This window comes from Rousettus aegyptiacus, unplaced genomic scaffold (genome assembly GCF_014176215.1).
Source record: "Rousettus aegyptiacus isolate mRouAeg1 unplaced genomic scaffold, mRouAeg1.p scaffold_m13_p_4, whole genome shotgun sequence".
NCBI lineage: Eukaryota > Metazoa > Chordata > Mammalia > Chiroptera > Pteropodidae > Rousettus > Rousettus aegyptiacus.
Genome location: NW_023416307.1, coordinates 127355080 through 127367473, shown reverse-complemented (window position 1 = coordinate 127367473; position 12394 = coordinate 127355080). Strand labels below are relative to the sequence as shown.

At 37.4% G+C, this 12394-nt stretch overlaps 1 protein-coding gene across 2 annotated transcripts in view; it reads left to right on the top strand.

Annotated features, from left to right (window-relative positions):
• The window catches only part of SLC35G2 (solute carrier family 35 member G2), a 28928-nt gene extending 17352 nt beyond the window's left edge, over positions 1 to 11576 (top strand). For both annotated transcript variants that reach the window (XM_016151154.2, XM_016151155.2), the window contains exon 2: positions 10136 to 11576. In XM_016151154.2, the coding sequence (XP_016006640.1) occupies positions 10154 to 11392 (1239 nt within the window). In that variant the 5' untranslated portion in view covers positions 10136 to 10153 and the 3' untranslated portion in view covers positions 11393 to 11576. The remainder of the gene's footprint in view (positions 1 to 10135) is intronic.
• Positions 11577 to 12394: the final 818 nt, after the last annotated feature.

Sequence of the window (12394 nt, the reverse complement as noted above, 5' to 3'; positions counted from 1 at the left end):
GTACAGAAGAAAGGGCTTGGGAAGGGACTCTTGTCCATACCATTAACTGGTTATGTCACCCACTAACTTGCAAGTGACTAGAACTTATTCCCTCAAATTAAAATGGAGATTATTATACCTACTTCATAGATTTGTTTTGACTTTTAAATGAGAAAATAAAGTTGTTAGTTATCTGCCAGACACAGAGAAGGGACTAAATAAACATAGTTATCATTTTAATTAGAGAATGCAGAACCATATTCAGGGCCAGGCAATCCAAGAGAGCAGCATATCCCAGGTACTTAGAAGCATCTGTGCTTGATATTTCCTGTAGTTTCATTTTTCCTTTAATTCTAATTGAATGGTTTCCTCAAATCCTTTTAAAACCAATGTGTCAATCATAAATAAGTACACAGAACATGAATGAAGACACATTTTATTTCACTTTTAACCTCTGCTAGTTTCCCTCCATAAATGACATTGGAATGTAGAACAAAGGGAAAACATGTACTCTTGATTTATCTCCTATTTGTTTCTTCATAATCTTCTCCTGGCCATCAAAAATCATGTATTCATTTACATTCGGTGGGACCACTTCAAAATTGTTTTCTGTTCATTTTGACATATATGACTTTTCCTATAATAATTATGGATCTATCCTTGCATAAAGGATTAGAAGCAGTTGGTCATCCCATTTGCCTTTCAGTACGCAGAAAGCTGAAATTAATGACAGACTATTATGTTCAAAGCCCACTGTTGGATCCATATTGACTAGCCATTAAAGGTGATGCTATAGAATATTTAATAACATGGAAAACTATTTACAAAGTAGTGATAAGTAAAATGAGAAAGTTATATTGTAAGATACAGTGTTTGATACCATTTGGGAAAATGTTCACAAACAGAAAAAGGCCTGAAGGGGGTCAATAGTTATCTCTGGGTACTAGGTTTATGAAAGGTTTTTATTTTCTTTACTTCCTCACATTTCTGAATTTTCAACAATAAACATAAAGTGGTTTTTCAGTAAGAATAAACAAAAAGTTGTTTTTTATTTAGAGATCTGATGGTGGTGAATAGCTCCTGAGTCAGAAGCTTGTCCTGAGCTAGCCCAGGGGAGCCTGATGAAAAACTGCTGTGGACTTAGTGGTGGGACTCACCTGACTGGGCCAATCTGTGTGGTGTGCACTGGGAAGCAGGGAAATAGCAATTGAAGTTCATCTCAGTGGTTCTGAAAGACATATAGCTCCAGCACCCTTTCTAATTGATTGAGAGTGGTTTAATTAAGAGAAACAGATAATATTACTTAAGGCACAGGTCCAGTTATACCTGAGGAATTTAATGTTAAAAGAAATATGGGAGACCTAGAAGCAGAAATGGAGCTGGCCGTACGGAAGATAAATACACAAATAGTATACCTTAATGTTTATTATTCTTGCAATATTATTAAGGACTTCAAAGTGTTTTAATGAATAAGGCTCCCTAGTTATTAGCCACTTAAATCCATTATTTATATTATTTATATTTTGTTTTTAATAAAATTTGTCACATTTTAAAAAGTCCATTCATTCATTTAACAAACACTTATTAAACACCCATCTCATGCCAAGCACTGTGCTAGATGTTGCAAATATAATAATTTGTAATATCTAATTTTAATAAGTGTGGGGTTAAAACCCTCACAGGTCTAGTGGAAGAGACAGAAAAAAGCACAGCTGTAATTCAATGCAATAAATTCTATAATTGAAGGTTTAATGAAAGTACTCAAGTGGGGATCTAACTCAGATTGGGGTGAGAGGTAGCCTAGGAAACTTTTCCAGAGAAGGTGATATTTAATCTGGGCCTTGAAGAATGAGTAGAAATTTACCGGGTGAAAAAGGAAGAGAGTATTCTATAAAGAAGAAACAGCATATGTAAAAACACAGAGACATGGAAGAGGATGATGTATTTAAAGAATTTCCTGTAGTTTGGAATAGCCAGAACTTTTGTGCATGTGGAAGACAAGCAGGAGATGAGTCTGTGATGGTTAATTTTATGTATAAACTAGGCTGGCCAATGTAATTTTAGATGTTTCTATGAGTGTGTTTCTGGGTGAGATCTACATTTAAATTGGTGGATTTGAGTAAAGCAGATTGCCTTCCATAATATCAGTGGGTCTCATTCTATCAGGTAAAGGACAGAACAGCAAAAGACTGACTTCCCCTGAGCAAGAGGGAATTCTGCCCTAGACAGCCTTTGGACGCAAACTATGGCATTGGTTCTTCTCTGGGTCTCTGGAAAACTTGCTAGTCTCCATAATTGCATAGTCAGTTCCTTAAAATAAATCTCCCTCTTTCCTCTTCTTCTCTTTCTCAGTCTCTCATATATACACATATAGATACATCCTATTGAAAAGAATCAATTGATTCTTTTCAATAGGATGTATCTATAACCCTGTTGGAGGGGTGGCTTTCTCCTGGACAGAAGTGCTGGCAGCATCCATTGTTCCTTTGTTGAGACCTCCCCCTCCCATACTGCAGACACAGTCAACCTGTATTTGAGTTGCCATCAACCTGGATAACACAGGTTACTCGACCTAGGGGATTCCCTGAGACTTTGCCTTTCCCAACTTGTAGGCCCACCTAAGCTGCTTCCAGTGGTTTATTCCATATAAATATGTTGTCTTGGCTCCTGCCATAGACTTTCCTAAAATCTCTCAAAGGCCCACAACCCAAAGAAGCAGCATCTGGCCTCAGTGTGCCTAGGACCTCTTGCTGATCAGCCCTAAGCCCTGAACTAGCAGCAGCTAGCCTTGGTTTCTGACTTGGCCCTTTGGGGCTCTTATAAACCCAGCATGGGCGGCAGCCACCCATGGATTGTTTGGTGACTCTTACCAGGTGGTCCCAGAGGTGCACAAAGTGTAGCTGAACCTGACCTGCAACTGGACCCCTCCCACGACTGTGCTATTGGGCCCCACAGGAAACCTACTACATAAAGCCACTCTACTAAGACTGGGAGACATAACAGTCTTACCTAATACATAGCAACAAACACAGGTAGGCAGCCAAAACAGGGAGACAAAGAAGCATGTCCCACATGAAAGAACAGAACTTAGCTCCAGAACAAGAAATCAACAAGAAGATGAGCATTCTACCAGATGTAGACTTCAGAACACTGATTATAAGGATGCCAAGGCACTAGAGGAATAGGAGATGAACTCAGTGAAAATTTTAACAGATAGAACACATAAAAATGGAGATGATAAACATAATAGGGAACCAGTCAGAAATGAAGAATACAATATCTGAGATGAAGACTGCATTAGAAGGAATCAACAGAGTGGATGAAGCAGAGGATTGAATCAGCGATTTAGAGGATGGGGTAGCTGAAGACACCCAATCAAAACAGCAACAAGAAAAAAGAATCCATAAAAATGAGGATAGTTTAAGAGGACTCTGGGACGGCATCAAGCATACCAACATTCGTATTATAGGGATACCAGAAGAAGAGAGAGAGCAAGAAATTGAAAACCTGTTTGAAGAAATACTGATAGAAAACTTCCCTAACCTGGTGAAGGAAATAGACATACAACCCTAGGAAGTGTACAGACCCTCAAACAAGATGAAACCAAAGAGGCCTACACCAAGACACATCATAAGTAAAATGCCAAAGGTTAAAGACAAATAGAGAATCTTAAAAACAGCAAGAGAAAAGCAATTAGTTACCTACAAGGGATTTCCCGTAAGACTGTCAGTTGATTTCTCAACAAACTTTGCAGGCCAGAAGGGATTGGCAAGGAAACATTCAAAATGATGAAAAGCAAGGACCTACAAACAAGATTACTCTACCTAGCAAAGCTATCATTCAGAATTGAAAGACAAATAAAAAGCTTCCAGACAACAAAAAGCTAAAAATGTTCATCATCACCAAACCAGTATTATAGGAAATGTTACAGAGTCTTCTCTAAGAAGAAGGAAAAAAATAGATAAAAAATATGAATAAAAATATGGTAATAACTCTGTATCTCTCAACAATTACTTTAAATATAAATGGATTAAGTGCTCTAATCAAAAGATAGGGTTTCTGAATAGATAACAAGACTCTTACCTACGCTGCCTACAAGAAACTCACTTCAGATTGAAAGACACATACAGACTGAAAGTAAAGGGATGAAAAAAGATGAAAATGGAAACAAACAAAATGGTAGGGTAGCAATACTTATACCAGGCAAAAAAAATGTAATGGGAAAATAATAATTTTTTTCCTCCTCCTCTTTACTTGATTTGTTATATAGGCCTAAATTCTCAATTTGGGCATCCCTTCCACCTGGAAACCTACTGAGATCTCCCATATTGGGGTTAGTTGCCCTTTTATGTGCTTCAGCAGTCCCTTGTACTCCATGTGATTGCTTGCATTAACTTATTAACATATTAAATTTGACCTTACTTGCTTTCCACTAATCTGTAAGCTCTGTGAGTACAGGGACCATGCCTGTTTTATTTATCTTCATATCTATAGAGTCTAGCATGGTGCTGGGCATATGGTACCTCAATATTTATTGAAATTCTCACATGTTGAAAGACTTCTATGGGCAAAAATAAAAGAACTATTAAAAATTCCAGGTTCTTTTCAAGAATTATATTAATGAAGCCTGAAATTAAATGAAAACTAGAAAGACTGAAGAAGATTCCTTTAGTGTAAGACAGTTTTTGCATCAGTGGAATACAATATAATATTAATGGTGTTGAGAAATGCTGGAATATATTATTGACTAATCCATTGACAGAAATGAACAAAAACTGCATAGTGCAAATAACAGTTAAAAGTATGCAGTTGGATTAGGATTAAATACACTGATGTATGCCTTAATAGGATGTTGAACAAAACTTTCCTTTTACCTCAGAATTAGTATCCAGGTCCCACAAGAGGACAACATAGCCCATTTTCAAAATGCAATTAGCACCAGATATGAGGTCTTCAATTATCACTGAGACCACTTCTCCTTCTCATCTTTAAAATACTGGAGAGGGTAACGGGGTGTACCTATTACCTATTGCAGGTAACAAATCACCCTCAAGTTTAGTGGGTTAAAACAATGGCAATCATTTTATTATCTGTTGTTTTCTATAGATATGGAACTTGGAAAGGACTTGGCTGGGCGATTCTGACTCAGGGTCTCTTACATACTTAAAGTCAGATGGGTGGCTGGAGTTGGAAGAGTAAGGGGCTGGAGCAGCTGGGGGCTCACAAGGAATTCTCTCTCTCTTCATGTGGTAGTCTCAGAACCTCTCCAGTGGTTTTCTTTCCATGGGCTAGTTTGAGCTTCCTCAGAGCATGGTGGCCTCAGAGCAGTCAGAGTACCTAACTGGTTCCTTAGAGCTCCAAGTATAAGTCTTGCAGCTATGAAGGCATAGCTGTATCACCTTTTGTGACCTAGCTTCAGAAGTCACGTCATGTCACTTCTGCTATATTCTTGGTTGAAACAGTCACAAAAGCCTACTAACTTTTAATGGGAAGGAGACATAGACCCTTTTTCTCTACATAATAACATCAAACTCATTAAAAATATATAGTATGGGAAATACTAGATTAGTAGTTCTCTTTGGAAATAACAATCTGCCACAGGAATCATTTTATCAGTTATAGGTCTTTGGTCTAAGAAATTTGTCCTTTTTCCTTATGGAAGAGGAGGCAGGGATATTCTCCCTTAATATAGTTGACTGAGGGTGAAGGTTTTGTTGTTGTTATGTGCTAACAAGTCACCTCTGACTCCTGGCGACTTTATGAATGAGTGATGTTCACCATGTCCTGTCTTCACCAGCCTTGCTCAGCTCCTGTAGACTCATGCTTATGGCTTCTTTAATGGAGTCAAGTCTTCATCGCATACTTGGTCTTCCTTTTTTCCTGTTGCCTTCTATTTTCCTCAGCATTATCTTTTCCAAAGAACCCTATATTCTGATGATGTGCATGAAGTAGGATAGCTTCAGTTTTGTCATTTTTACCTCTGATGATATTGCAGGCTTAAATTGCTCTAGGACTCATTTGTTCATCTTTCTGGCAGTCTAGGGTATCCATAAAGGTCTCTTTCAAATGAATCATTTTTTTTTTTCCTATTGGCCCTCTGCATTGTCCAACTTTCACATCCATAGATAGTAATTAGGAATACAAGTGTATGGATGATCTTAGCCTTGATCTCTGATGCATCTTTACTCTTGATGATCTTTCCTAATTCTTCCATTACTGCCTTTCTGAGTCTCAGCCTTCTCTTGATTTCATGGCTGCAGTCTCCATTTGAATTGATGACTGAACTAAGGTAAGCAAAATCTTTAATACTTTTGATATCTGCATTGTCTATGTTAAAGTTGTGTATTTCTTCTGTAGTCATGATTTTTGTCTTCTTAATGTTCAAATGTAGTCACGGTAAATGTTACCAGATCATTATTTGCAATGATTGCATGTGCCTTCTCATTCCCCAATTTGAAGTCTGCTTAGATAGTACATTTTAATTTGCATGCCTGAGCTGAGAAAGAAAATTGGAGGGAAAGGGCAATGGTGAGTGGCCTGAATAGTCATTGGAGTGGTAAGTATATATGAGTTTCAAGGAGCCAAATGAACACTGTTGGCATTTGCCCAAGAAAGTCATCCACCAAGTAAGAGGACCAAGTAGCAAAAATCTGTGAGCCATAAGCCCTCGGAAAGGAAGCTTTCCTATATCAGGGATCTGTGCACCAGGGAGGCCCTACAGAATTTACCCAAGGTAGCTTGCATTAGGATGCCTGCAACCTAAATGGTATCGATGGCCTATCAGAGTTAACAGAGAAACAAAGACAACAGAGAGAGAATTCTAACATGTATCAGTCAGAGTTTAAACTGAGACATAAACCAGTAGGAGATTAATTCCAAGGAATTGGCTTATGCAATTGTGGGGGCTGGATAAATAATGGCAGTCAGGAGAAAAGATCAAAAGCATGTTGGAACCCCACGAGCATAGGCTGAAATGTGTTGTCGACAGGCAGTAAGGAAAGGAAGATCATGAGCAGGCTGGAACCTCAGGACTTGAAATGTTTGGAATCTCCGAGCTCAAGGAAAGCATAAGCCCACTTTTAAAGGGTTCACCTGATTACGAGCTCAAGGAAAGCATAAGCCCACTTTTAAAGGGTTCACCTGATTAGGTCAGGCCCACCCAAGAAGTCTTCCTTTTGATTAACTTAAAAGTCAACTGATTAGGGACATTTATCCCACCTGCAAAATATCTTGACAGTAGCACCTAGGTTAGTATTTGATGAAATAACTGAGGAATGTAGTTCGGCCTAGTCCAGTTTGTACATCAAAAAGCCATAATATAACAGCAGCTAATACACCAGGGGAGCTACAACCTAGAAGAGAGAGCTGGAGGAAGTGTCTCAGAAGCAGACCATATTGCCTTCCCACAGATTCTAAAGGGACAGAATGGGAGAAGTAAAATAGCAGACCACATCCTCTCCCCATGCATGCCCCCAGAGCTACAAATCTGGCATGCAGTGGGGAAGGGGAAAGCTTTTAATGGGTATAAGTCACAATTTTAACAATGGTTAGCAAATGGTAAGTTATGGGATCTGATATGTCATTAAGATACTTGTTGACCAGCAAGTAATGGAGATTTAACATAGCAAATTTGTGTACGGCGACTGGAGACAAAACTCCACTGAGTTGAGACAACTAAGTAACAAAATGATCAGATTACAAAAATTAGAAGAGCTACTGCAGATGTTAAAGAAAAAATAAGTGGCTATAGTGGCCAAGGAAGGCTTGCTTTTAAACGGTAGAATTTGGACTGGGCCCTCTTACGAGATGAGCAGTATGTAGAAAGTTAGAACAGAGGAGAAAGTAGTAAGAATAAAAACTTAGATAAATGATAGGCACATGTGGGGAGCGAGGAAAAGGGAGGACATTGAACTGATTGAAAAAAGTATGTGTGCTAAGGAGGCAAGTACTGAAAGGGGATAGACGAGGCAGGATCTTGAGAGCCAGGCAGAGGAGTTGAGATTTGATGAGGTAGTCAATAGGAAATTATTGTAGGTTCTTGAATGGGGAAAGCTTGAGGGAAGTTTTTGTTCTGTTTTGAATCTTTTAAAGACGGATTAATGAGACAGTGGTATAATAGAGATGGATTTTAGGGAAGAAGGACTAGGATTCAACGGGGTTAGGACAGTGTTGCAATATTCTAGACAGGAATTCACGATAACCAGATCCAAAATCATGAAGGTAAAAATGGAATTTGAATTGGAGAAAGGGAAAATCTGAGAAATATTTCAGAGACAAATATAGTCATGTTGAATACCAAATGGACACATGATAGCAGAAAGGATAATTCAGAGTATTCCTTAGTTTCTAGGTTGAGGAACTGGAAAAATGGTGGTTGCAAACATAAATGAGGAAATAAAAGGAAAATACCTTTGGGAGACCAAGACTATTAATTCAACTTGGGATTGTTGAAGCTGAAGTCATGATTTGAAGTGGAAATATCCTGATAAAAGTTGGGGGGAAAAAGAACATCGGATTAGCCTGATAGCAATATGCAGGAAGGACTGCAAGTGGGAGGTCCAGGCTAAGAAACTGAAAGGCTGGGAGACACAGATGGTCTTTTCTTTAAATGACTTCTTCCAACTAAAGGTAGTGTCCTTTAGAAGAGAACAGAGTAAATAAGAATGGAACAGCTGGCTACTCAGATGGTATCAAAGAACAAAACAGAATTTGATTTCTGGATCATGGTTTAAGATCCTGGACCTGATGAGTTTTTGGCAAGAAACAGGGTGTATGTCATGAGGACAAAAAAATTAAAAAAAAAAAAAATTTTTAGAGGGGAGTTGGGGAGGAAGCATTTGGAAGGAAATTGTTCTTGGATGGAGAGATAACAAAGGAAAACTAAACAAATACAGGTTTCAATGAAATAATATTTTAGAAGACACTCAGGTTTTCAAAAGGAAGCTGAAATTATTGTTAACATTTACTGAGAGTTTACTATATGCCAGCACTGTGGCAAATCCTTTATGTGTATTATCTCATATAATCCTTACAAGAAGCTTAACTTTTTTTCCACTCAACAATGTGTTGTGGATAGCTTTCCATGTCAATAAAAATCTACACTGTTGTTTTTAATGGATGCATAGTATTCTTTCGTATGAAGGGTCATTGTAGTAAGCAAACTACAAAAGACTTTCCTATTCATACATTTTCCCCGCACTTTTTTGTATGCTCTTTTTCTTCAATAACAGATGAACATTTTGCTTTAGTTTTTAACTTTCTGAACAATATCTTGGTTCAAAAATAAAAATATAAAAAGCTATACTATAAAAAAGCCTTTCTCTCAGGCTTTCTTCCATTCTTGTTCCCTGTCCCATCCCGACAATTATTAGTTTCTTTGTATTGTTCCATAATTTGTTATATAAGCAAATATGTAAATATGTAGGTTTTCCTTTTTTTTCTTTCTACACATAAGGTAAAAAAGCATCTCGTGATCATATCTTTAGGGTAAAATCTTAGAAGCGGTATTGCTGAATTAAAGGGTAGTTTCAGTAAAATCTCAGTTAAAAGACATACATTGCTCAATTGCACATCAGAAAGGTTGTACACACCAGCAATTCATGAATGTCACTAAATAAATTTTTTTGAGTGTATCTATGTATCTGAAATGTATGTGGGGCCAGAATAAATGTTTAAAAAATCACTATCATTATAAGTAATACAAGGCTAATGCTGGTACTATACAGAAGTGGTTACACAAAACTTTAGACTAACATATTTATAATTTATAATGTAGAAAATGGACGCAATGAGGTTTGATCTAAGTTGTGATTTATTTTTTTGCATTTCTCTTATGGAGAAGAGACAGGTAGTAATGAAAAGATGGAAAAAATATCAGGTGATTGTACTGTAAAGATAGGAAATAGAGCTGAGTCAAGAATAAGCAGAATGAAAAATAGGGGCAGAGTTAAGATGAGAGTGAAAAAGGGTAGATTATTTTGTTGGGCCTCATACATCTGATATGGCATACTGCCAGATCATTTTTCTCTATTACTTTTTAAAAAAACTCCTGTTACAACTTCTACTTCATTATCAAATTGGTATATATGATTATAATATAAATGAAAACTAAATTTCCACTGAATATGTACATTTCTTTTTTTTTCTTCTTACATAGAATTGATTATCTGAAGAAATGGATACTTCTCCTTCCAAAAAATATCCAGTTAAAAAACGGGTCAAAATACATCCCAACACAGTGATGGTAAAATATACTTCTTATTATCCCCAGCCTGGGGATGATGGATATGAAGAAATCAATGAAGACTATGGAAATTTTATGGAAGAAAATCCAAAGAAAGGCCTGCTGAGTGAAATGAAAAGAAAAGGAAGAACCTTTTTTGGAACCATGGACACCCGACCTCCACCAACAGATGACCCGATGACCAATGAGATTGGACAATTTCAGAGCTTTGCAGAAAAAAACATTTTCCAATCCAGAAAAATGTGGATAGTGTTGTTTGGATCTGCTTTGGCTCATGGATGTGTAGCTCTTATCACTAGGCTTGTTTCTGATCGTTCTAAAGTTCCATCTCTAGAACTGATTTTTATCCGTTCTGTCTTGCAGGTTTTATCTGTGTTAGTTGTGTGTTACTACCAGGAGGCCCCCTTTGGACCCAGTGGATACAGATTACGACTCTTCTTTTATGGTGTATGCAATGTCATCTCTATCACTTGTGCTTATACATCGTTTTCAATAGTTCCTCCCAGCAATGGTACCACTATGTGGAGAGCCACAACCACAGTCTTCAGTGCCATTTTGGCTTTTTTACTTGTAGACGAGAAAATGGCTTATGTTGACACAGCTACAGTTGTTTGTAGCATCTTAGGTGTTTGTCTTGTCATGATACCCAACATTGTTGATGAAGACAATTCCTTGTTAAATGCCTGGAAAGAAGCCTTTGGATACACTATGACCGTGATGGCCGGACTGACTACTGCTCTTTCCATGATAGTATACAGATCCATTAAGGAGAAGATCAGCATGTGGACGGCATTGTTTACCTTTGGTTGGACTGGGACAGTCTGGGGAGTATCTACTATGTTCGTTCTGCAAGAACCCATCATCCCATTAGATGCAGAAACCTGGAGTTATCTCATTGCTATATGCATCTGTTCTACAGCAGCATTCTTAGGCGTTTATTATGCCTTGGACAAATTCCATCCAGCTTTGGTCAGCACAGTACAACATCTGGAGATAGTGGTAGCTATGGTCTTGCAGCTTCTAGTGTTACACATATTTCCTAGTGTCTATGATGTCTTTGGAGGGGTAATCATTATGATTAGTGTTTTTGTCCTTGCTGGTTATAAACTTTACTGGAGAAATTTAAGAAGGCAGGATTATCAGGAAATACTAGATTCTCCCATTAAGTGAATCTCTGATTATTATCATGTTAACCATCAGTTATTAATTGGTACATTGCCATTTTAATGTTTACCTATATCTTTTGTGTTGTATAACTGACAGAGTGCTATATATAAAATATATAATATATGCAGATGTAGAAAAATTTATTCTAGTCTAATATATTAAAAAACAAATATTAAATACGTGAAATGTCACAAACCTGGTGTCTTTATTGTTATTAACAAAAGGTGATTGTGATAGCAGAATGGTAACTTTCATCACTAAAGAACATAGACTTGAAGAAGTGACCCTTTTTAGATGGAACTTGTGTTCTTAAAGTTCAAAAATTAGAAAAATGTTCATGTCCAATGCTTTACAAATGTTCAACAAAAATCCTTCCATATTCAAAAATCTTCATTTGTGAAAAGTACAGTATAAGGTGAAATACTGAATATAAAGCCCTGTTTTGTTGTCTATTTGCATTAGGAAACTAGAGGTTATTGGGCTGTGTAAGGAAGCTTGAGTTAAGCAAGAAGGAGGGAACAAGAGGAAGGAGCTTCCCCTCGCTATGGTCACATTAAGCAATGCACAGGAAATGGAGGTAGGGAGAAGCCTGAATTCTTGCCAGTTCTACTTAAACTATGCCATTTTGTGCTTCGTGGTAGGAGGCCTAATGCTGGGACAGGGTCTGCTTATCCTCAGTTATAGGATCTCTTCCAAAACTGTCCTTGTTTAGATTTTTGCAGGAAGTACATGTATGAGCTTCAGTAACGGTACTCCTTACCCCTGAAAAAGACATTAGCAGTAATCACAGTATAAGCAGAAAATTGTCAAAAGGGATTAAAAGTCTGTAAAAGCATATAAGGTGGCATTAATTTGGGTCTAATTTGAGCAATTTTTACTAAGCTCAAACCAATGTTGATATGGTACTGGTTATTAAGCTATTGTTATTGAGCTATCTCAGCTCCAAATTTACCTTTCTATACTTTCCTCTGTGATGCCATGGCTCAGACCCTGGAAATTACATTT